Source organism: Nipponia nippon, unplaced genomic scaffold (genome assembly GCF_047370975.1).
Source record: "Nipponia nippon isolate SJK-2023a ecotype South Korea unplaced genomic scaffold, ASM4737097v1 scaffold_10, whole genome shotgun sequence".
In the NCBI taxonomy this organism is placed as follows: Eukaryota; Metazoa; Chordata; class Aves; order Pelecaniformes; family Threskiornithidae; genus Nipponia; species Nipponia nippon.
Window position 1 is genome coordinate 5,393,169 of NW_028262291.1, and position 24,992 is coordinate 5,418,160.

General features: G+C 38.5%; 1 protein-coding gene across 6 annotated transcripts in view; it reads left to right on the plus strand.

The window, feature by feature from the left end:
- NELL1 (neural EGFL like 1) overlaps window positions 1-24,992 on the plus strand; it is a 299,065-nt gene that overhangs the window by 220,176 nt on the left and 53,897 nt on the right. For all 6 annotated transcript variants that reach the window (XM_087743099.1, XM_087743091.1, XM_087743107.1 and 3 more), the window contains one exon: window positions 10,589-10,684. In XM_087743099.1, coding sequence (XP_087599225.1) covers window positions 10,589-10,684 — 96 coding nt within the window. The remainder of the gene's footprint in view (window positions 1-10,588; window positions 10,685-24,992) is intronic.

Sequence of the window (24,992 nt, forward strand, 5' to 3'; positions counted from 1 at the left end):
GATGTTGAGATGAGCATGTCTTTTGCTACTGGGAAAATTAAAATAATTGCTAAAAATCTACATTTTTTTTTTTTTTGAGAAAACTCTGCTTTTGTGATAATATTTTAGCTACTGAAAAACTTTCCGATTTAAAATGCAGATAAGCACTGAGATTAATTGTGTCCTATTAATAGTTATTTGCATTCTCTTTTTAATCCAACAAAAAATGCAAAGATCAGAAGTGTAGAAGAGTGCAAAAGTTATCCAGACCTAAGAGAATCCATTATTCAGTGTGGTATGCTTTAGCAGTGTGTTTGAATCTCTCTTATGCCACCTCTCCAACCTCCCCTTCATCACGTTCTTTGTTATTCTTTCTTTTCCTTATATAAACCTGATTTGAATGAGACCGAATGCCCAGGGGCATTGCTGATAGGATACAGGGCTTTTCATCTCTTGATTGCCTTCTTGGCAGTGTCTTTAGTGAATTCAAACCTTTATCTCTTTAGAGACTGCAAGGTAAGCTAGATTCTGTAAATTGAGATTAACTCTTAATTCTGTTCCTTAATGGGGAAACGTCTATATCTAACATGGCATCTTTCTTGATAAAGAATAAAGGCTGGATGGGTATTGTGGGTGAGCTCCGAAAGCTTCACCTACTGAAGTCCTTCGTGTTGTGTAGTCGGAGGACTTTGATGTCTGGAACTGACAATTGCCATCCTTCTGGTGTTGGTCAATAGAATGCAATTGTGCTTTGAAAAAGGCATTTTATTTTGGGTGGCGTGTCTTGGCAGAATGAGTGAGATATAAAAGACGATGTAAAAGCCCCTTAGAAAATGTTTTCAGAGCTACCAGTGTAGCTGTTACTTGCAGCATACCAGAAGTATAATATTAAGACAATGAGAGGGAACACCTAAATTTTAGTGCGCTTGTTTTTAAAGGTATGCTGCTTAAGGTCTCGTAATGTCTTTATAAGTTATTTGTCTTTACACATCCTTGATCCAGACCAGAAAAACCCATTGCCATTTTATTTTCTTTTTAATTCTTCTCCCTCCTGGTAATGTCACCTGCAGATAGCTAGATGCTATCACTAATTCCTTGATTTACTATTGCATGTTTTATGCAGGTATCAAAACAGGTATTTGTTTTCAGTTCCAATTGCTATGCTTGCAATAAGATAATAGCAACCTTCAAAAATAATACCACTGAATGTAACGCTCTAGAGGCTATGATTGCACCCAGGCAACATGCTCACTTCCAGCCACAATTAAAAGTGCTCTCTCAAGTTCCTTTACAGTTTCAAAAGATAGTGTTCCTCATACAGAGAATTACCATAAAATAGTGTTTTATTGATATGTTAGACATATTATTGTTACAGCTTATTCAACATTCCAGTGTTTTTAATAACATATGATTATTTGAGGGTGCTAGGTAGCTTTTCGTTAAGCAATATACAGTAAATCTTTCACACGGAGACAGAATGTTTCTTACAGGTAAATAGACTTGTGTTTTATTGGCGAAGGTGCCTATCAGTGCTACCGGATAAAGGAAGAAGAGTGAATTTAAAGACTATATACCTGTTACATTAGGGTAGAATCCAGCTAGTCTTGTGCTGAATGTGGCTGGAGTGCATTTGTATGGACTGGAAGGCTAAGATCAGAGAACCATAAAACACACACAGGTAGAAAACTATTTTTATCTTGTCTGAATTTTCCATATACTGTACTAAGATCAAACAGACCAAAGATCGCATCCACTGTTTATTGAATTCAGTTTTTTTTCAATGAGTTCAATGGGATTTGAATCAAGGTCTTTCTAAAGTTGTGATAATAGATCAGGCAGGGGAAGATGTTTCTATTGTGCTTCTGGAACATGTTTTTTTATCCTTAAATTAAGATTGATTAAGCATAACTAATTTCTAAAGAAACTGTGAGCCACAGTATCACAGCCAAAGTGGAAGCAGGTCAGAAGTTTCACATCCTCTCTTTTTTGCTCTGTAATGATTGCAGTTTTTAGTAAAGTGTTCTTCTGTCTGATTTGTTTTGATAACTCCACTGAACTTTTAATGTAAACATATAAAATTATAATTTGTGTTACGTTTGTAAATATAAATTATTCTATACCGATTTGTTAAAAAAAAAAAAAAAGAAAATGGGAGTATAATAAGCACATTGGTGTGACGAAAAACTCCAATAATTTGATATGTCATGTCATTTCTCAAAGTAAATTTCCGTTTGGTTTTCTAGTTTTAACTGTTGACTTGAATTTCAAAAGGTGATATTCAGTTGGTTCGTGGAAGAAGTGTTCTGCCCTATTTTGTCATGCTTAGTATTAGCTCACTAGACAGACAGCTGCAGTTGACTTAAAATGGTACACTGAAAATATTGAAGAGTCTAGCCTTGAGGAAGCAGGGCAGTAAAACAGCAACAAGAATATTTATTTAGCACAGAATCATCTGGGGGTGTGAGAGAGGCTTTTAAAAATGTACTACATCCCAGGACAAATTTTATTATATTACTTTTGTCTTTTACTGCTTCTATTGATCTTTTTCATATACATTTTTAGAAAATTGTCACATATCTGTCCTCAGAGCCATAAAATAAGCTTGACATCAATGTGTTTCATATATGTCTTTTTACCAATAAAGTAGAATGGCCAGATTGTGCCCATTTGGTACGCTTTCTGAATTCATTTAATAAAATATAGCTTGTTTGTTCATTAGAAAAGATTTTAGGTGAAAATGCATTAATCATGGTGGATAACTTACACGTTCAAAAGTAAATTCTGTTATTGGGGTAATACAAAGGAAAGTATTACTATTTATCACTGTGATTCATTGTACTAATTTTAAGGTAATGATGTTTCATTTTTCAAAAAAAATCCAGCATCTCCAGCCAAACAGCACTTGAGCCGACCCTGAAAGCACCCACATGAACGGTCTGCTTCTTAGGTACAAATGGCCACAACTTGATTGCACATCAGTCAAGCAAAACACCAAGCACCAAGAGCATTTAACATCATATAACAGCAAAGAGAAAGGGCCCACTGCTAAGAGTTCAGTGCCTTCTGAGATATGCTCAGCCTTCCAAATTCACCTTAATCTTAATTTTGCAAGGACTGTGTGACAGAGCACTGGGTACTGGAAAAGATTCACTGCTACATCAGCTAAAATAGCCCAGTGACAAACTCTGCAATAATAGTTCACCACTTTGATAAATACTATGTGGTATGCAAATACATATACACACATATGCAAACTCACAGTATGTATGTATTCTTGTATCCAATATAATTGGATACATAACTTCTTCCTGATATATGCATTATTCTTTATAATCCTTCCAGGTACCTTTCTGTTTTGCCTTTTTTCCTTCTTTGCTCTCACTGTGTGTTGCCTCCCAAATTTGAAAGAATTCCTTCATGCTTTTTGGAGTGCTTTGAAAAAACTCCCATCTTCAAACCTTAATTCTGAGTTCATTGATCTTTGTTCAGGCTTAGCTCTAAGTAGTAGTTTTGTACTACCAGGATTTGGAAATTCGACCACGCTAGGCAGCCATTATGCTAATTATGTTTGTAAAGTACATTTATATGCGAAATCTCTAGAAATATAAATCACAAATAATAACTTTACAATCCACTCTTAGAAGACCTGAGATTTATAGGCTCTTCCTGAATTGAACTAACCCTCATACATACCACACATAAAATCTGAAGCATAAATTAGGTTGGAAACCACTCACAAAGGTGATGAAGTGCCCAGCTAAGGATTTGTCTTCCAGTTTCAGATGTGTTCACATCCTGATTGCCAGACTGGCCCGTGCGCCCCTTCCTGCTCCAACACGTGGGATGAAAATTTTCCAGGACAGTTCTTTTGCCCAAAGTTTATTCCTGCCAGATTTGTCCTTCTCTGACTCCAGCCAGCTGTAAAAGGACTCCAGTGGCATTTGGCAGACTTTGTGTTAAATAAGTCGCACCCTGTATCCAATGGATATAGTTCACTGAACCAAGAAGAGTTTTGTACTTTTATAGATGATAGTGTCACACTCGAGTACAGACAAAAAGAGCAGAACCTCTGCTGCACCCTCATTTTGTTTGTGTGCTTTCTCCTCGCTCTCTCAGCTGTCCTCTAAACCCGCCTCCGCAACTGGTATCATCTGATTATTCTGGTATTTGGCTTGCATAGTAGGATTGTTATCAGCTGCGACCTTGTGCGTACTTGGCCAAGTAAATTCAATCAGCTAATGAAATTGTGGTCTTTCCCTCAATTGATTATCAAATTGCTTGTATAGTTCCGCTAGCCCATCTCTTTTCCAGAGCTGCACATTTTTGTTTACCCAGGCGGTCTGTGCCTGACCCCTTCCTTGCCTTTCCTGAATGTCCCTTTTTTCACTTGACATGCATATAGTCTTTGAGTCTGGCCGAATACCAGTGGACTTTATGGTCATTTTACTGACCAACCTGTTGAAAATAAATCAGTAAAAAGGCATTTCAAAAGTACGAGAGAAGCCAGTAGGACTTCCCCTCTTGTGCTGCCCGCTGGAGCGGTCCCAGACACCTGCTGATTTACAAGGTGATCAAAGATGGTGTCAAGAGAGGACGGTGCTTGCCGAGGCAGCGACCAGGAGGAGCTGTGGTTTGCATTTCGGGTAGGGAACACAGCACAGAGCAAAGTGCCTGTGGTGAGCACTTGTAAAGGATGGATTTGCTCACCTTTTTTTTTTTTCCCCTAGCTGTCTGGGCCAGTACATAATCTTTGAGCAAGTGAAGGTGCCAGGCTGAAGTCCCTTTGAATTCCAGTCTTCTAGAAAACTGCTGTAGGTTTAAATGTAGGGCAATATTGTCAGTATACCTGCTGCTATGTTGGATCATAAAGTACAATTTACGCTCTTTGCTGTCGGTATTTAACATCCACTGAAGCTGATGCGTGCACATGAGACCAGCTACCAGCTAGTTTGGGGTGAATGTGAGCTCCCAGTACTTTGGGCCAAAATGCAGAAAAGCTGCAGGTTACTATATCGCTGCTACCTTTTATGCTGTCTGAAGGACATGGTCTCACCTTGAGCCGTGTCGCAATTGCCGCTGCAAACTAGGCTAATGGCTACTCTGCACTGCAGTTGTCTTGACAAGCTGTGGGAGTACCTAGCTTATGGAAACAAGCTGGTGGTTGGCTTTATCTGTGATAAACCTGACATAATACAGGAGGAGGTGTGGTTTTGGCCCATATAAACACATACAGTATACCCTGTTGACCAAAACCGTGTTTGCTTTCTTTAATTAAGAGCTGCTCTTCCCTCTGATGTGGGGGGCAGGAGTTTGCATATTTGGTATTGCTATATTCTTTCCTTTTATACAAGCTATGGTACATTTTATCTTTTTCTGCAGTGGTGTTCCTTTTGGTACTAATGGAACGATTTTTTTCAACACTTTTTTTTTTCCTTGACTAAAGAAGAAACAGAGAAAATCACGAGGGAGAGAGAAGCAGTGGAAGAAGCTAAAAGTACCCACTGCTAAGGCACTCACTTTTAAACCTTTTCCACCTCTTTGAGCTGTCAAGTTGAAGAGGTCAGCTACTTAGAACATCTGTACAATTTGTTTACTTAAAACATCGGTGTTTGTTACTTACTGGTGGTGTTGAGATGAAGAGGAGACAGGGATTATCCACTTGGTAGAATTCTAATCAGTTGCTTCTGAGTTCAAATTCTCAGAATTTGAGAAGTGGGGATTATGCTGTACCAGGGCAACATCGAGAAATTGGCCTATTAAAAGGTGCATTTAATAAATGTATCTCAATGTATGAAATTTTATAAAATACAAATGCATCAGTAATATTAATATTATGATGTTTTATTATAACTTTATAGAAAAAAATAATTTTTGTGTATATCAAGAAATAATATTTAATATATCTCTGATTTATTTGGGATTTTATTTTGTATATCTTCATAGCCAAGTAATGTTCCTTTAAATTTGTAGGATAATGACTTGTTTTTGTTTTATTTGTGTTTTTTTTAATAAAAATATGTTTATATATTTATAAATATTTTTATAATAATTACTGTGTTACACTTGGAACTAAGAGATATTTGCTCAACATGAGGGTTCCATGCTGCAGTACCTGCTTTCCTGTAGTAGCACAGTGAAGTTTTGTACTGTGCTACCATACAAAAAATGAGAATAATCAAGACAATTCCTTTAGCTCTGTGGGAAAGGAGGCTGGAACCCAAACTGTCCAGCTTTCCCTGAGTCTTGTAAGCAGAGGGGCTAAAAAGAGACTACAGTTTTCAGTAACAGTACAAAATATTTGAAGCTACTGTTGGCATGCCTGCCTCACACTGGCTCTCTTGTGCATCACAGCCTAGATCTAGGGAAGAACAAAAGGAATTTACAAAAATGTCAGACAGATTCCACTCCTTGCGCTCAAGGTAGAAGATAACTCTGTTTAACAGGACTGGGGAAAAGAAATTGTACCCCATAAATACGTAGGCAATGGGTGTGCAGCTTGTGCAAGTCCAGGAGCATGGTACCAAGTTTGTGGGTGTGTTCATGCTGCTCCTTGGGGAGCTCCACAATGAGACTCCCCTGTCTTGCCAACATCATCACAAGAATGACATATCCAGCAGATTTATAATTTTGGTTGTTCCCATTCTCTACAGATCCATCATCAAGGAGGACATGCACCAAAAATAAAACTCCTCCTCTGCAGAGAAATCATGTCTATTTAGGAAAGGTCTTTATATGACAAAGGCTTTTATTTCAGAGGAAGAAATCTGTTAGCCTTACAGAGATCTGTTCACTTTGGCAGAAGCCTCCTGAAATCAATAGATTCCATTTCTTTTACATACAGAATACTGAATTAAGACTGTTAAGGAGGTTTACCCTCGTAGACTTCACCCTAATGGCATCTTTACTTATTTTTTTTCTTGTAAAACCTTTATTGCGAATTCAGTAACCATTTTCCTTTTTAACAAGGTTGCCAGCCTGCAAATAATTTCAGAGACAGGATCTATTTATGGGAATACATTAGCAAAATACAATCGAGCCACCATTTATCTTTCTTGGGTTAACTTTCTTTGAGTAGGAGGGAGTCTGCAATCAAGGTTTATAACTGCTAGTTCTGTGGTACTGGTGGGTCCCCATCCCCCCTCAAACAGAGTTTTGATTTTGAAGGGTCTAAACCACAGCGCAAGTCTAGATCCTACAGCCCACAAGACGTATAACAAAGCATAAGCACCAAAGCAGGTAGTTTCATGAGAGCATGGGCACTCCAGTTGATTTACTATTCAGTCACTGAGCTGCTCCCTGTTGGGTCCTCTTGTCCATAAGGCATAGGTACAGAAGTGACGTAATGATTTTCCTTAATTAATTTCTTCTGCTAAGGGTGTAAAGGAAAAAACCTTGTTGATGGAAATGAATGAATTTTCATAAAATGTTCTAAAAGGCTTCAGCCAGAGGCAGAACTACTAGAGAAAATAGTTCAAATAAGTGAAGTTTAGTAAAATTGCTAGCAATTGAAACTGAGTTCCTATTATTAGAGGTATTGAGCATACTTAAAATTCAGAGTAGTGCTATCAGTACTGTATGTAATACCGTGAGCTCTTTTTCTAGCAGTTAAGGCAAGTTGCCTTTAGACAAACATTTTGATTTTGTAACTACATTCTGTGATTTGTGGTTTTGATGTTCCCACTTTCTGCAAGCCTACAATGCAGGAATTAGACGGTTTGTAGAAGAACCATCTGGGGAACAGCAGGATAATTCTGGCACTCTTCCTTGGGGTTTTCTTTTCTTGCATAAAAATATAAGAATGAACCACGTCCCCCAAATCCACCAAAGCCTGAGCAACAAAGACAAGCCAGTTAGTCTGTATTGCAGAGGACTTTTCAGCGGCTGCAAAAATTGAAAAGGAGAGTTGAATTCTCTTCTTATGCAGCCATTGCCCAGCTTCTTCCCCAACTCCATCCTCCCACCGACACCCCTATAACAAGTTAGTGCCTGGGTGACTCCTCGTGCACTGGGCAGTACAGAGTCCCTTTGTACAGGAACCTGTAGTACAGCAATTCCTCAGGGTGTCCCTGTACAGATCCTGGGTTTTTTAAGTTGCTAAGATGTGACACTTAAAGGATAGGGGAATTTCAAAATACTCAACAAGTAAGCGCTAGCACATTTGGATATGCATACAAGAGCCGTGTTTTGATAGGGATGTGTAGGAAGGAATGGAAAGAGAGAGAGAGAGAGCTTTGACCTATGGCAGGCATCCCAGTCTTTCTCTCCCAGATGTGAATAGCGTGCTTGGCTGTACCCTGTAGATGTCAAGACCTGGCTGCTGCCCTGACATAACACAGTTTTTGCACTAATGGGAAAATCTTTTACCTGACCAGCCCCGTCTCGTCAGCCTTTCTCTGTTAGTATCTTAAAAGAGAACAGAAGAAAGCACCACCTTACTGAGCAGACCTAGGAATAAGATTTACTGTAAGCAGCACACATTTCCCATCAGGAAGTTGGTAGTATCAGTTATGGTGGCAAAGAAAGTGTGTGAGAGCTCTAACTGAAGCCCTCTTACCTACCTATCCCTATCAGCTCTAACAGCTTTCAATGGACACGCATGATTGTTATAGACACTAAATATTTTCTTTTTTTAATGCCCTTCATGACTTTTATTTTAAGAGCCCTGTGTAGTTCTTTCCCAGTGCAACGTGGCATATATATGGATGAACCACTTGCTTTTTTTGCCAAGATTTTCCCTTTTTTTGCCCTTTATATCTGCTCTGCCACAAATTCTAGTTCTTTTGATGTTATGCAGAAATGTATTACTACTTCACAAAAGTCTGCTTACTCTCCATTTCAAACCAGAAAAAATGTAGATGAAGAATTTAACTTGCACGTTCTCTGAGAGTGCCGAGACTAGAAATGAGCAAACATTCTTTCAAGAGCTAGGAGGGAATCTTTTGAGTCTCATCATGTTTTTTATATATTTTCCAGCTGTATTTCATACCAGTACTTTCAGCTTTCTGCACAGTTATACTTTTCTACAAATATTTATATGTAAAAAAAAAAAAATCACAAATTTCTACTCTTAGACCATATTTCTCTTTTTCCCATACAGTAGGAATTGACTGGTTTCAAAATAGATGTATTTCAGAAGATTCCCATATGGAGTGTGTGCATTGATGAGCAGGAAGTGTTACTGGGCAAGAACCATGCTTTCTCCACACCACTGCCTTGCGCCAGTCCCAGGAGTGCTTATGATATTCTACTACCATCTTCTCTAAACGACTTTAGCATTCTTCTCCCCGTATTATCCTCCATAAAACAGTATGGCACGCTATGAATTATATGTTTAGAGTAAGGCAGATCCGGCTATCAATTCAGTCAAGAGAGAGGATGGTGTGCTTTTTTGCCTCTAAGTGGTTAACAATTGCAAAAGATTCTTTTTAATGTTTAGTCCTTTATTCGCTTTATTTTTCTTTTTAGTGCATTGGAAAATAAATCTTAAACGTTTCTTCTGTTATCTAGCACTTTAAGCCTTTTCATAGCGTTTCTAACATCTCTTTGCCAACACTCCATCTGTGATTTTAGCTTGCAGGAAACACTTTGCAATTCTGTTATTAGCTTAGATGCAGAGAGCTGCTGTTTAAATATTAATTGTAACTTCCCTCATAAGTGCAGTCAAACCCACTGAGTAACTTGTGAAGTTCAATAAATATCTAGGAGAGGGTGGGGAGTGCGTTGTGGGTAGGGCCTGCTCTTAGTCTTAGCAAAGGTCTTACTTGAGTTAACAGGACAAAATAGATCATGTCCTGATGCTTGCTGTTTCCTTTCCTCTTCTGAACTCCGTTCCCCTCCTTGTACAAATACAACAAACAGAAAGAACAAAGAATAACGTTAAACTGCAGGCATACTTCTTGCACAGTTAGTGGACTTCCTGCTAAACCTGCTCTAAGCGAGAGGACCACCACACGGTGCTCACAGGAAAAGATGTGAGACCCATAATTTGTTTAAAATCCTAGTTATTGGACAAATGCACTTCTAAAGCACTCATGTATTGCTCTGTCAAGAATTGCACCTCAGTAAGAGGCATTATCTTGGGGTTGATCCCTTCCTCTCTGTTTTCAGTCACGAGGCTCACCCTATTTCATTTCTTGATTCCACAAAATGTACTTTACACTTAAAAAATAAAAAATAGGAAAATATTATGTGGTTACAGACATGTCAATAAAGTGTATTTGATAGAAGTGAGAAACAAAGTAGTTAACACCAATCTGACCAGCCTGTTTTCTGTGGATCACCAGAGCATTGTAATTGTAATACTTACATTGGGTATAATTGAAAGAAGATCGGCCCCATTAAAATTGTACATTGTATTTTTCCCTCTCTCCTTCTTCCAGATGGTTATTAATCTTTTATTGGTGAGGTGGTTTGCCTATGGTGTAATCTGAGATTTTTCCTAATGTCATTTCAGTGCATTACTTCTCTTAGTGTTTGCAGGTGGACTGAATTTTAATATGTTGAATTCTGTTAATTGCTTAGTATTTAGATGTTTTTTTTTGTATCTTGAAAATGTATAATAAATTTTCAAAAAATGAAGTAGTACCCACATATTCCTTTTATTTTTCAGCATTCTGTGAAGAGGGGTGCAGATATGGTGGAACTTGTGTAGCCCCTAACAAATGCGTCTGCCCTTCTGGATTCACAGGAAGTCATTGTGAGAAAGGTAAAGCTTTACTGAAACACACCTTCTTCTTTGGTCAGGAGAAATATGATGTGCTGGATCAAGAAATAATTACTTTCCATTCATTCATTCTGCTTGATATTTTCTCTTCGTTAAGGATATGACTGTTCCATAGCTGCCTTTTTCCTAACTGAAAGCTAGTCTTGAATTCAACATGGAAGGTTTTAGACAGTCAGGGATGATTTTGCTTCCAGTGGACACTTTTAGTTAATTAGAGGGGACAGCAAATGAAAAATATTTGCTCCACCTGTCTTCTGTGATGCAAACGCAAGGTCGCCTTCTGCTTTTTCTGAATCTGTTGTGCAAATTAGACCAGAATTTGGATGCTTGCTTTTCACTTAAACTTACTGAATTCTTAAGATATGATTTGTTTCTAAGTCACTGAGGCCACCAATTTTTGTAGAATCACAGCCTATTAAAATATATCTCACTAGGGATGATTTGATTCTGCCTTTTCCCAGATTTTTTTCTATTTCAAGGTTTGCTTCTGATAGCCTCATAGGCCTACATTTCTGTTTGTTTCACAAAGCTCTGGTTCCTTGTCTACCTTAAATGAGAAGGAAGGGATCTTACAGAATTCCATGGAGGACCCTTATTAGATTCTTTATACAGCGGATTTGGAATTTTGTTTTGGTCTGTATTTACTGAGGTTGTGTTTCACTTAAATAACCCAAGGATAGAGGTTTTTTGCGTTGTGTGTTTGTTGATAAACCTTTTGCACTTGCCTTTTACTGGTAGACATGAAGAGGATTGTTTAACGCAGGTTGCACGAAGCTAGTATTGATGAAGTTTTTTAAGGAAGAAAAAAAGAAAACGAAGAAATAACTGTTAAGTTAAATCACTGGAACCACTTGTTACCCAGAGATTGTTCAAAAATTCGTGTGTAGCAGTGTCTGTTTAATACATGGCTGTTCTACTATAATACAAAGTAATTTAAACCCAGTTGTCAACAAATCTGCTTTGAGTAGCTTCTGAAAACTGCTAAAGCTTTTTATGGATGTACTCAAATCACTGCATACTAAAATCCCATAGTTTCTAGTTGTCAGCATTGTTTCTAATTATTTGGGAATGAACTGGGCCGTTAATATTTTCATATCATCTGGAATTAATTTGAGTAGTGCATTTTTTTTTTTTGGCTGTAGTCTTTCGGTTATTTGTTTTGAATAGAAATAAGCTCCTAAGCCTCCTGGCATTCGGCAGTAAGTACTGGCAATACACATGGGGAAGTAATACAAGAAGTACCTGCCCTAGAGCCCAACCTACCATAACTCCCCAGCCTCTAATCCTGCTAGTGATCCTCTTCCGTGTATAGTTTGCTCATTCCTTTCTAAAACATCTATTATTCAGAGGGTTGCAGGATACCAGAAATGGGTTCTACATATGTGAAAATATGGCACTGCAAGCCCAGTACCTGCATTGCCCAAAGGTGCCATGCCTGCCCGGGGAGCCAGTGGCTTTAGGCCAGCTTTTAGCTCGACTGCCTATGTTTCATTCACCCATGAATCTTAGAACTATCTTTTTTTCTTATAGCTGTACAGGGACTTTCATAACTAGGACACAGAGACTTTAAACTGTTGAAGTGATGGTTTAAAATTGATAAATGGATGACATAACCATTGTTGAGTCCGATGTTTTTCATGTCTTTTGTATTGTTTTGATTTAAAATATGAGTTAGCACACCAAGTAAAGGAAACATGGCAGGCACGGTACTCTCATTATATCAAGAAATTTAGAGATAGATGTCAGAAGGAGCTAGCTTCTGTGTATAAAATCTATATGACTTGAAGCAGAAGGAAGTTTATTGTTTTCCTTTGGAGATGTATAGGATTTACCAGTGTGCTATTAGTCAAGCTAATGATGGTAGCTTTGAGAAATCCGATGTGCAAACCGATTTGAGAATGAATAGGGCGTTGCATATGAGAAGTGGTCACATTTTAGTTAGAGGATTTGAAAGCTTCAGCAGATATACCTTATGTCATATGCGTATTTCAGTGGCCAAGTGCATATCAGATCTATGTGAGAACAGCTTCAGCCATCTGAAGGTGTGTGTCCTGGAGAAACGAAATATTCAGAGTAGAAAGGTGATAAATCACCTTTGAAGCAGGCTTCCCTTTGCTTACCTGCTTACTTCTTGAAGATGTAGTGCTGTCGGGAAGAGGAGGCAGTTCGGTAAAGACTTCCCTCAGAGTCTCACTGCAGTTCGCTGCAATGTTTTTAGGGGACACCTAAGTATTCAGAAACCATGTTTGTTTGTTTCTTTGTTTGTTTTTCCTGTTGTCTGTAATGTCAGAAATAAGCACTTCATTATATTTAACATATGGTAGCACTCCCTCAATGCCATAGACCAAAGATGGTGAAATGGTGGGACATCACTTCAAATCAAAGCTTAAATGTTCCTGGTAAAATCTTGTCTGTTGGAAGCTCATGGTGAACTGATGCACATCAGAAGTAAAATGATGTGTTTTGGTAATGTATTCTATTTGCCACAGTGTGTTTAAAAATGTCCTTCAAACCGACAACACAGCAATTCCGTGTGTGTTATTTGCGAGCTGAAAGGACTCATTGCCGGCTAAAAACGGTATGACCCAAATTGGCTTCGACATCATGTAAAGGGTAAAAATGAATCACTAATTAGAAATGTTGTTGAAAAGCAGGTGCGTTTACTTCCGAATATGAGTCATATGTTACTGACTGCCTGGTTGAAATGATGATATTAGGTTAATTAAAAATTCAGAGATATTTGAGAAGGGTAGGATTTATGTTGGTAATTTACTCAGGTGAAATTAAAATACATATTTAAGGCTTATGTACAAATACATAATTCAATATGCTGCTAAGAAGAATTACTTCTTGCCAGTTGCTTTGCCTGAAATGAGGAATCTTCATAACAGTTGTGGGGCTGCCTTTTCTTTTTGAAGGTGAACTGCAAATTGATACCCAGCGATACTGTCAAGTCATTCCTCCTTCCATCCATTCTTTATAATGCTGTCTCTTTAAGTATGTGCTTGGTGCTTCTTACAGAATTGTTGTCATTTTCTGTTTAGGATCTGGTTCTATCTTCTAATCAATTTTTTGTTTGTTTGTTTTGTGTTTAGCTGGCCAGGGCTGAAATCAATGATCTCTGTGATCATTACCACTTGTGATCATATTTAACACAGTTGTGATACCTGTGCTAGAAATTTTTTCTGTTAGAATTTTTGCTGACGCTGCTGTATGGTTCCAGCATGTACGTGCCTGACGGCTGAGCTGGAGAGATGCATCCTTAACTGTATGTAACACTGTTGGCTTAAGCCCAGGTGCTTCCTTGGCGTGGATCCCTCTTAAAGGCTTCTGAGAGACATTTTGGTGTGCAGAGAGGAACGCAAACACAGTACTCGCAGAGTTGTTGGCAGCATGGACTCAAATGCCCTAGTTTTCCATCCAGTGATGTTTTCTGCATCTCATGTGTTTGCAATGTTAAAAACACCCAAACAAACCAAAACCATCTTTCCTTGAGCTGCTTTTCTCTCTCTGTGGATGAGCCACAGGTCAGTGGGGTGTCAATGCTGGTTTTGTAGACAGGGTTTGCCATTATTCTGTATTTGTGGAATGCTAGTCACTACTGCGACTCTTGAAGTGGTGAAGATGAGATAGGCAGGACAATCTACGATATCAAAGGCAGGGGTAAACAGGTGATTGAGTGCCTAGAAATTGCAGGCATTCCTTGAACACCTGCCTGCATGTGGTAGAGTCCTGTGCATGGGCTGAAGAAATACACACTAACTTCTGTACAGCTCTGGGATGGTGACCAGTGGTGGCAAAAATTTCAGCTAAGGGAGTTAGTTACAGTATCTGTCTGTACAAATTACAACTTTGGGCAATGACCAGGAAACAGCAGAAGGGTTTGAAGCAGTGGTTTCCCAGCTAGGGGTATGTCAAGGAAAGCGTGGTATTTTTCCAAAAGCTGCAGAGGAAGGCTTTTGGCAGTGGTGGAGCATCGCCTCCAAAAGGGGTTCAAAACAGTTGCACCACATCTTTGCTCCCCTGGCTCATGAAAGCTACTGTCTGAGCTGGTACACAATGAATGGGGAGTATGATTCTGATAGATTAGAAAGGCATTGCATAGGCTGGAGCTCAGAGAGGTAAATGTTTTTGTGGTAACTGTGTGTGTATTTAAAGTCTTTGTAAAGCACTGGAGAAGAGTTTTCTCACGGAATGATAGAATGCTGTCAAAGAATTACCTGCTGATTATAAACAGTCAGAAGCAAGGATAAGACATGGCAGTGAAGCATCAGGATGTGATAATTACTGGGGTTATCTTTTTGTGTTGTTTTGGGCTGTGTGTACAAAAGATTGTCTGATACTGGGGTGAGAGGTCATTTTTCAGTATGTACCATGGCTGAGAAATGTTCTTTGAATCCCAATAATTATATTGCGAGTAGAAAAAAAAATAAAAATCAACACTTGCAGTATTGCATTAGTTACATACGTATTCTTCACTGCAGTCATAGATTTCACAGGTGTGCAATGAAATATTGCTGCGCTTATACTTGAAGCTGGATATGTCATGTATACGTCATGAAAATGAGGAGACCTTTAGCTGATTTGTTTCATAATAGTTGGCAGTATCTGGAGTTGTTGTCTAAGAAGTTGCATGCTTCTTTGTGTATTCATCTCTTAAATTGCTGCTTCTGGAATATACTGTCTTCTGCAGTCCTTTGGGTAAAACTCCCTACAGTCAGTATTCCTTTGGACCCTGAAGATAGAAAAAAATGTGGGAATTTTATTTCTGTGTGCTATTTCTTTGATTCCTGAGCTGGGTTGATCTTTAGGTGTGTAGTGATCAAAGACATTTCAGTTGAGGAACCTGGTTTAAAAAAAAAAAGCAAACAAAAAGCAAAGCAGAGAAAGATTTTTCAGTGAGTATGGTAAGCTAAATGTCAAAACTCCCTACCTTTCTCTATCTAAGATCTTTTGTAAAGTACGAAGCAAGGTTTATTTTGGGAAACAAACCAGCTGTGCAGCTGTGGGTGCAAGGCTTTGCATGAGATACTTTCTAAAGCCTCTCATTTCAAGGTGAGGCAAAGCCAGCATAGTGCGAGATAGGAGGTGTGAAGTGAATGATGCTTAGCTTATTGCAGAAAATGGTGGTGGTTGTTGATATGACACTCCTGAGGGTGTGACAGATCCAGAGAAGGCAGATGCTCCAGGTGGCTGAGGTTACCTTGCTCCATTTGCTGCCAAGCTGTTTACAGCATTTGCCCCAGTGGTGCTCATTGCAAAATGGCAAGGGGTGATATCTTAATGTGACAGAAGAAACAAAGCTGTCATTTGTAAAGATATCGGAGAATAGATCAAAGAATATCTACTAGAAAACTCTGATTAAGACCGTCTCTGAGGATCAAGGGAACATCTGTCTGCAAATCAACAAATAACTCTCAGTGGAAGAAAAAAGTTGTACTGTCTCATGCTGCCAAGCCAAAGGAAAGTGAGATCTCCCAGACCAAGAACATCACTCATCATCCCCCTGCCTGACCATAGCATAAGACTGGACTCGTTTTGATAGTGCTTACACCGTCCCTCTCATATACTGTAAAAGTTTAGTTTTAAAAGCCAGGAAAAACACTAAGCAGACCCTGGTTTGTTGGGGTTTTGTTTTGTGTGGAGGTTTTGGTTTTGTTTTGTTGTTTTTGTGTTTTTTTCCCCCAAGGGATATTTTTATGTTGGAGTATAGTTTATTTATTCAGGTGTCTGGATCTATATATTTTCTTTATTTGTAGTGAAAGTAATATCTACTATATTAATCTTTTATGTTAGCTGAGATATCTTGACATTCCAGCTAACAGATGATTCTAATATTCTAATGTTTTATTATTTGTATATTTGCATAGTCTTCTGACTTCTTGAGGGACATAGTTGTCTGGGTTTTTTTTAAGTCACAGAAAATTGTTTGGGTTTTCTTTTTTCCCCTTTGGTCCCCAAAGCTTGCACTGAGAAATTGGGTAGTATTATATTGCTTATCCTGGCTGGAATTATGCTTCCTATTCTAGATTCCTTCAATTTGAATTTCCTCACTCAAATTCTACTTTATTCACCCTGACCAATGTCTGTATGCCAGCTGGACGTGTCAGGCATTGCTAAAGGATGCCGTTTTATCTATACAAGAGAAGGACAAGATTTAGCTAGTTGACATTTAATTTGCATTTAGATTAATGCAAAACCATGTAATCAAGAAGTAATTTCTGTTGATCAAACTTTATAGTGCACATAAGATCCAAACCCAGATTCTAAACTCCTTTATTCTCCTGCCTTAAACATTAAGAAAAATACCTTTGGATAGTGTCTTGGCATGCCATTTTTCTTATGTCCCAGTTCCTGTACTGGATGTTCTTGGATTAATATCTTGTGAAGACCCACTGTAGAACTTACTATAGAGCTTACGAAAATAGCTGCTGTGTTTTATTATTCCTTTGTACCTTAGTAGTGAAATGAAAATACATGTGATATTTAAAGAAATGAATGGATGTGACTTCATGAAGTCAGTGGCTTTGTATCTTCCTTTTGTAATGGAGCAATAGATTTGCCTCCTTCGCTGTGTCTTTCTTGCTGAAAAGCAGGCAATGAAAAATCTAAAAAGAAAATGATGGTAAGTGCTTTGGAAGGGAAGAAAAAGAGTGGGAAGATTTAGGAGGAGATTGATGACTCACCTAGACCTCCAGTGATAAAGAAGCAATTAACAGAAGGAGAAACTCCTTTAGATTCAGGTACCCTGCCAAAGTGTTGGGTAGTAACCTATGTTCAATCTCTTAAAAAGGCGTTAGCAATTGTCTTGAAATTAGACATGAGTGGTCCTTACAGCAGTATGGGGTGAACTGACTGAATTTATATTAAAAATTGACTTTTTGATGTGGTGAAGACTAATAAACATAGCTTTCATAGAACCATTTGAAAGCAACATGGCTCTTTAGTGCATCAGAATTTGGTGTTTGATTCAAGTTCTAGATGAGAAACATCCTCTGCACAGTTAGGCTGGACTTTCAAAAGGCCCTTCACAGAACAAGGCTGCATAAGCTGTGAAGTTTAACAAAATTCAGAAGTATGAGAGCACCGTTCAGATGAATGCTTACATGAGCTATACCAGTTGGAGTGTCTCTGCCAGAGAAGTTCTTCCCTCGAGCATGTTCTGTGAGCCCCCATGTGTCCCCATTCCCATGTCACTAGCTGCATGTGGCAACCGGTGGAGCCAGCCAGCCATCGCCTGGCTTGGAGTAACTTCCCAAAATGATAGTAAAGTGATAGTCCTTGTGTTTCCCTGGGGCTGGGCTGGCTGCACGCCCTGCTCCTTAGGGAGCCTCTCGGCAAAGGAACACTCCTGGAGTTGTGCCTTACGCTACTTGGGCACTGTCACACAGCGGCGTACCTTTGTGAGGGAGAACTTGTCTTTCAGTGGTCAAAAGGATACGGTGTGTTTCCTCAGGTTGAATGTAACTATGCAAATAGAGGGATGCTCATAGGGTTGTTTCCATCATGTGCCTGAAAGATGCAGAGCATGGTGCAGGGGGTGAAGGCAGTATTCACAGGCAAAAAGGAGGTGCCTGACTTTCCTAGGTGGGAGAAGAGCACGCTGTAAGGAAGACAGGCTATTCTAGCTAAACGGGTAAAAAGTGTTATGGCCTCTCTTTGCCCTCCACTTAGCACCTGGAAATCGCTGTGGGAAAGGAAGGCTTGTTTGTTCCTGTTTTCTTTGTTTCGGCTGCTGCTAAACACAAAGGGTTAGATGCTTATTCATCCATAAGCTCTAATTATGTGCTACAGGAGGAACATCATGTTTAGAAAAAGACAGGTAAACTAAGAAGTAGCAAGCTCCTAAGCTCTAAATATAAAAGCCCCATATTCCCTCTGAACTTCCTACAGCCCTCAGCCTACATAGCTAAATTTTGCACAAAAGCCTTGCTCAAACCAAGGTGTTGGGATTTGTTCCCTGCTGAAGGCCGCATTGCTTTGGCCCTTTCTTGAAGTGCTTAGTCCCTGACTTAACGTTCATCCAGTTTATCACCAGGAACATCTCCCACACCTTCTGTGCAGTCGTATCTGCTTTAGTTTCCTCTTGGATTCTGAGGACCCAGGCAATGGGAATTAAATTTGTTTCAAGTGGCAGAATCACCATTGAATATATTAAAGGAAACAGAGAACTACAAAGCACTCAAAAATGTGAGCAAATATTTATATTTGAGCAAATAGATATATCCATATATTAATGAAATTTCTACTTGCAACTAAGACATTTCCATATATGAAACATTGCTTGTGATGTGAGCTGTACAGAAAAGACAGTTGCTTTAAAATACCTACTTCATGATGAATTAACTACAAACCACATCTCATTTTACTATGGTTAGTTAAAAAAATGTGACAAGTCTACTTTGAGTGCAGTGCAGTAATGCTAATTTTATAACCTAGTTTGTCAGGACATTCTGACCCCCTTTTTTGGTTCTTCCAGGCAGATGGCTACATCAGTGAAAAAAGAATAATTCTAAGGAGAAATACCAGAATAGGTAGCAGACTGCCTAAATATTAAATAAAAACTACCTCAGTCTGTCCAACTACAGACAGTATTTAGGGGGCATTACTGAGTTTAATAAGCTCTTTGCCACCTTACTTTTTCTTGTTAATAGCCTTCTCTGGACTGGAGAATCAACCATGAATATTTAAATCTGTTGGTAACCTAGAAATATAACTCAAGATGCTTAGAGAAGGCACAGAGAGGTACTTATATTTTTTAAGACAGAAATGCTCTTGGCTTCAGTGGGAATTTCACCTGAGTGGAAGCCTTAGGATCTGGTGTAGTCGAATTAGGTGAAATGAAAAATAAATGGCTCTAGTGAAATAAAATAGCGTTGAGAGCGGGGTTTTTATGTGGGATAAGCTGTGTTAGTTGCAGTTACCAATGATAAATATGCCATCTTTACCTCATTGGTCTATGGTACAAATCTAACTAGTTAATCTAGGAGTAAGATCCTATTCAAACTGGGTAGAGAATTCAGTCTCTCTAGAAAATTTGTACAACTCTGAGAATTTTACTATAAAAAGCCACGTTTCTGCTGGAGTTTAATACAGTGAACACTAACATATTTCATGAGTGATCTCATTGAAGTTAATCAAGGTGCAGTGAGAGAAAATGTGCCTCAGTCATCAGAACCAGCATGAGAAAACAATTTCTTTTGAGAAATAATGTGACAAGTGAAAGGAGTGGAGCAAAACAACATGTTGATGTTTTAGAGGTATTGTGTATTTAATTCTGACAAAAAGTCGGTTTTCCTGCATTTTTTCTTTTTTTAATTTAAGATTTTTTTCCCCTGAAAAATTATGGTATAAGAACACTTTAAGCAGATGGAAGTGATGCAACAGGAGAAAGAAGTAGGTGTAACCAGCAAGATCTTTTCCCATGTCGACAGGAATTCATCACCACAAAAGCAGTAGTCACCTTCACTTGCTTCCATTGGGCTGACATCCAGAGGACGAGATCGTGTCCCCATTCATATAATCCTTGGAAGGCAAATCAAATGGCATAAATCACTTTCTTATGTGACTTACGTAGATTGCAGCTTAGGTACAATGAGGATAGCTAATCCAATTATTTTGCTTTAGGAGTCAGAGTGAAAAAGGGAGTTAAAACCTTGTTGAACGGAGTGTCATCTCTCTTTATTAACTGAGGTAGCCCCTGTAACATCTACAACTGTGTTGAACTTCAGTCCTTTTGAGTATAATTTGTTGGAAGAGTTACACCCATGATTTTCAACAGTCTGCTCCAGGAAGACTGCAGAATCGCATTGTTGTTATACAACACTACAGTGAAGAAAAGCCTATAACAGAAGGAGGTGGCTCTTTGCAAAATCTGCTGAATTAAAATCAGCGTGTGGACTCAAGAAAACAAGCCTGTCTTCTTTAGGAGTGTACTTGTGTATGTTCAGAGAAGAAAAGGAACAGGAAGTTTTGCTGATATGGAACCTTACAAACTTTCTTATCCCCTGCCAAGGCTTCTTCTGTATCAGGTGAAATTTTTTTATTGTCCGTAGTCTGTTTGATAGTGATGTGTCTGTTCTGCTGCAGAAAGTACATGATGTACCTGAAGACTCCTCTTCATAGTGGACTTTTTTATGGATAATCCAGCATATCATGTCTGGTGAAATACCAAAAAAATCATTAGAGTAATACCTGTTGGGTGTGGAAAAGGCCTATGAATCCACCTCCTAGAAAGTGTGGCATTAAAGCCTATTCCAGATTCAGAGCCCACTAACTCACCGTGCAGATTCCTATTGCTTTTGTGAGGCTTTTGTTCATGCCTGTAGTCGCAGAGAAAGAATATGCAAGATGTTAAAATAATACTGTGCTTAATGTAAGGTGCGTATGAAGCATAAAAGTAACTTGGCTTGTTCTGGTTGAATGTTTTCTTTGCTAGTTCCTTTCTGACTGAAGTAGCTTTAAAATAAGTCATACTCAACCTCAAGGAACTACATGTCAAAGTTATTTTCAAACTTTTTATAACGTTGTGATAAAAATCTGTTCAGTCTTTCAGAAATATTTTGCAGAAATAGAGTTCTTCCTAAATACATCAATCATTTTATGGCTTTTAAAAAGAGAACCTCTGATTTAGCAACTCAGGCCGTTCAGTAGCTGGAGTTTTCTACTGCTTAAGCTGTGTAACATCTGAATTATTTCTTTCAACATGTAATATCTACTAAGTAGATCAGTCATTTCAGAGACAAACATAAATGGTGGAGTTGTTATGTGAAAGAGTAAAATCTCTTCTTTGATTTTTTTTTTTTTTTTTTTTTTTCCTGAAGAGACATTCTCTGTATGCTGGCAATCTAATCTTTGGAATGGTATTCATTTATCTTTTGAACGAGACATGAAATGAAAGCCCTAAACACTTCTGGTCATTAAAGATCCAGTTGAACCTGTATCCTATTTCAGCTCAGGTAATTACATCCTGCCTTCTTTAGCAATGTCAGTCAGAGAAGTTACTCATAGATGGCTGTATTTCTGTGGTAGGTTACAGATCCTTACAGCTTTTAATGGCAATCACGTGGTTTTAAATGTGAATGACTCTTAGTGGAGTACAAGCACGCAGGCATGCGAGAGTGAGCTCAGCTCGTCCACTGTCCTCCTCATCACGCTGTCTTGGAAGTAGTGGTGTCTCCAATCTGGATGGCAGAGTTCACCAGGGCCAGTTAGAGGTTCATGCACACCTATTGCATCTTCTTCTTGTAAGCTGGCAGGGAGTGGGGTCTGAGGTGAGAAGAGTGGAGAGGGACTTAAGCTCTGCTTAGGATCCCATGTGTCACCCTTGCGTGTGCTGCAGTCACCCAGCTTCTTTATAATAAACTACTATTTTTTTACCAGCTTGGGCTGTGGGTACTCCTCAGTTTAAGAGATTAAATAGATTGTTCTCATTTCCAAGATAGCATTTTAACAAGTAGCTGGGATGGGTCTGTCCTCCCGTTTGCAGTTGAGCCACTGACCTCAAAAACCACTGAAAGTTTTCAAGCTCAGAGTGAAATAGCTTTGTAGCCATGAGGAGGAGGTTGGTTCTCCTCTTGAGTGTTACCAAAATACTGAAACTGGTGTGCTGTTGATCAGTCAGAAGGTATGGCCAGTGCATGTATTTTACTTGCTTACATGACCAGTTATGAAGACTGAATTCCTGCGAAGAGATGTTTTATGAAGATGCTCTAGGTTGCCATTTGATGCTTTGGAGCACAGGTAGTACCACAGTATGGGAGAGATGTTTAGCTATTGGTAATGGTTTATGTAAGGAAAAAGTTCTCTCTGGCAATTCTTAGTGATTGCATTTCCTAGAAAGAGACTGAGGGGTTTCTCTGGTTTTGTTTGTTTGTTTGTTTTTCTCTTTACCATAGACTGAGTAAAGAATGTCCCATGAGCTGTGTCAGCCCCTGCAGAAAGTAAGTGTAGTAGTGTGACAGGACAGTTTCTTTTTTTCTGCCCAATACTTATTCTGTCCCTTTCTACAACAGCTGTCCTCTCCATCTCTTGTGACAACCCTAGGTCTGGAAAGCCTATCAGTCTGTCCAAAACGAATTAAAAACAGGGGGGGGAAAACCCAAAACCAAAACCTCCATAGCACAAGGGTTTTTTGTTTTGTGTCTGTTACCACCCAGGCAGACTGTAAATCCTACAGTTAATGGAAACTGCTTTTTGGGATAGGACTTTCATTGCCTGCTAAAGCCTATCTTTCTGTCCCCCACCTTTAATTGTTTTGTTTCTCACCCTTGGAATGTCCAACACAGAATTTTTCAATTCTTTCCATTAACTGCATGGAGAAAGTAGAGATTTAATTCATACCTCAGAAATTTTCTTCCATTTTCTCATCTGAAATCTTGTTTCTCCTCCAACTTTTATAGAGTTCACAGCTAATGCAGCTTGTGAGATGTGTGTGCTGATAGCAATAATAACTCCCTCAGTGGTTCCATTAATCATTTATAGGCTAGGGAGTCAGATACAGTGTGATAATGCCTAGCTATTCCTAAGGCCTCCCTTTTGAGATGACTAAGTCATATGTTTCTTTTTGAAGAGAGCTTTGATTTATTTTTTTTCTATCTCACCTCCCCTCATCTTTTCTCAGCAGGCTTTATTAGGTGTATTCATGACTGAATAAGATGAAAGTAAGTTGCATGTGTAGATGGATGGTGGTAGGTCACTGAGGATACAGAATCTGATCAATAATGACCAGAATTTCCTGATATCTAATGTCTCTCTGACTGATTTGACTGTGGGGGATTTTTTCAGATCTCTCCATGATATATAGTTCACAAATGTAAAAAGAATTAAATACAAAACTGCACAAGAAGGAGGTAGTCCACTACTCACTTGTCCAGCCACTACAAAAACACATATCTCTCTGTTAAAAGTTGCAGGTTGTCCTACTACTAGTAACAGTTTCCTTACTGGATGTTAAATAAATTAACTGGTGTGGTAAATCCATTATTATATCTTCTTGCTACAATCAGCAAAATGAAATTGGTCACTTATTAGTCAGTTTGCTGAAGAGTTTAAACAGTGAACTCATTCACTGTAAAAATAAATTGCAGTAACTGTTTTGGAGGAAATTCTTCCAGGGGGAGGAACATCCAAAATGGGGAAATGTAATACCCTTGACATTGCTCTTCTATTGACTCTTGTGGAAAAGTGGAAGACACCTCACTTTATTGTATTTAATGGGATGTTTTTCATGAATGCTAAATTCAGTCCAGCTGAAGAAACTTATATGTAGTATATTCACATTTCTGGATTTCATGTTTCACTCTTCTTTACATTACTGTATATTAAGTGCCAGACTTAAAGGGCGTGGGTTTTCTAAGCCAAATTGAGAAATAAAATTAGGAAAGAATTAAGGGAAGAATTTTGTGTCAATCAAAGCTGAAAATGACAAATTTCATAAACTGCCTGTGTGAGCAACAACAAATTTCAGTTTTCCACTGAAGGAAAGATAGTATTTTTGAGACATGAACAAAAGGGTCCAACCAAACCAGGAAATAACTCCTTAGTTTTATTTCTTTTCCCTATTAGAATGTATCACTTTTGAATATAAATCAAACATGATACCTAAGCTGAAGGGCTAACCATATCCAAACCATAATGTAAAACCCAAAATACTTTGTGAAGATATAAAGCCTTACAAGCTTTCTGGTTTCCATAACCTTGTGGTTTATACCATCAGTTGTACTGAAACAGGCTGAGAATCTTGACCTCTTACATTTGGTGAAAAGGGATTTTATAAAAGCTTAATTTATCTGACAGAGGCATAAAAGGCTTTGTCAGTCTTTACCCCACTGAGTTGTCTTACACTATGACTAGGCATGTAGATTTCAATTGCCTAGTAATGATGTAAAGTACAGCTCAGTCTAAGAGCAGGTGGCTAAAAATGCTAGCCAAAGAAAAATTAATCCAAAAAGCATAATTAATGGGAGGAATATAAAGTGGCAATATGTATTCATAATAACATTTTAAAAGTAACGTTTTATTCAGAATATCCGAGTCATTTGTCTGACATAAACATCAAGCTTTATAAATATTGGGTATATTGTAAGGTTGTGGTTTGTCTTTCTTTTTTTTTTTTTTTTTTAACAGTTTTTATAAGACTGAAGTATTATACTTGGCTCCTTCTCAGGTCAGTTAGATGATTCTAAATTTCTGGACTCAAGATGAAGCTATTGTTCGATCCTCAGAGTTCCAGTTGTTCTAGTGAATGAATAAGCACCAGCTGGAACTAGGAGGCACTTGAATACCTTTT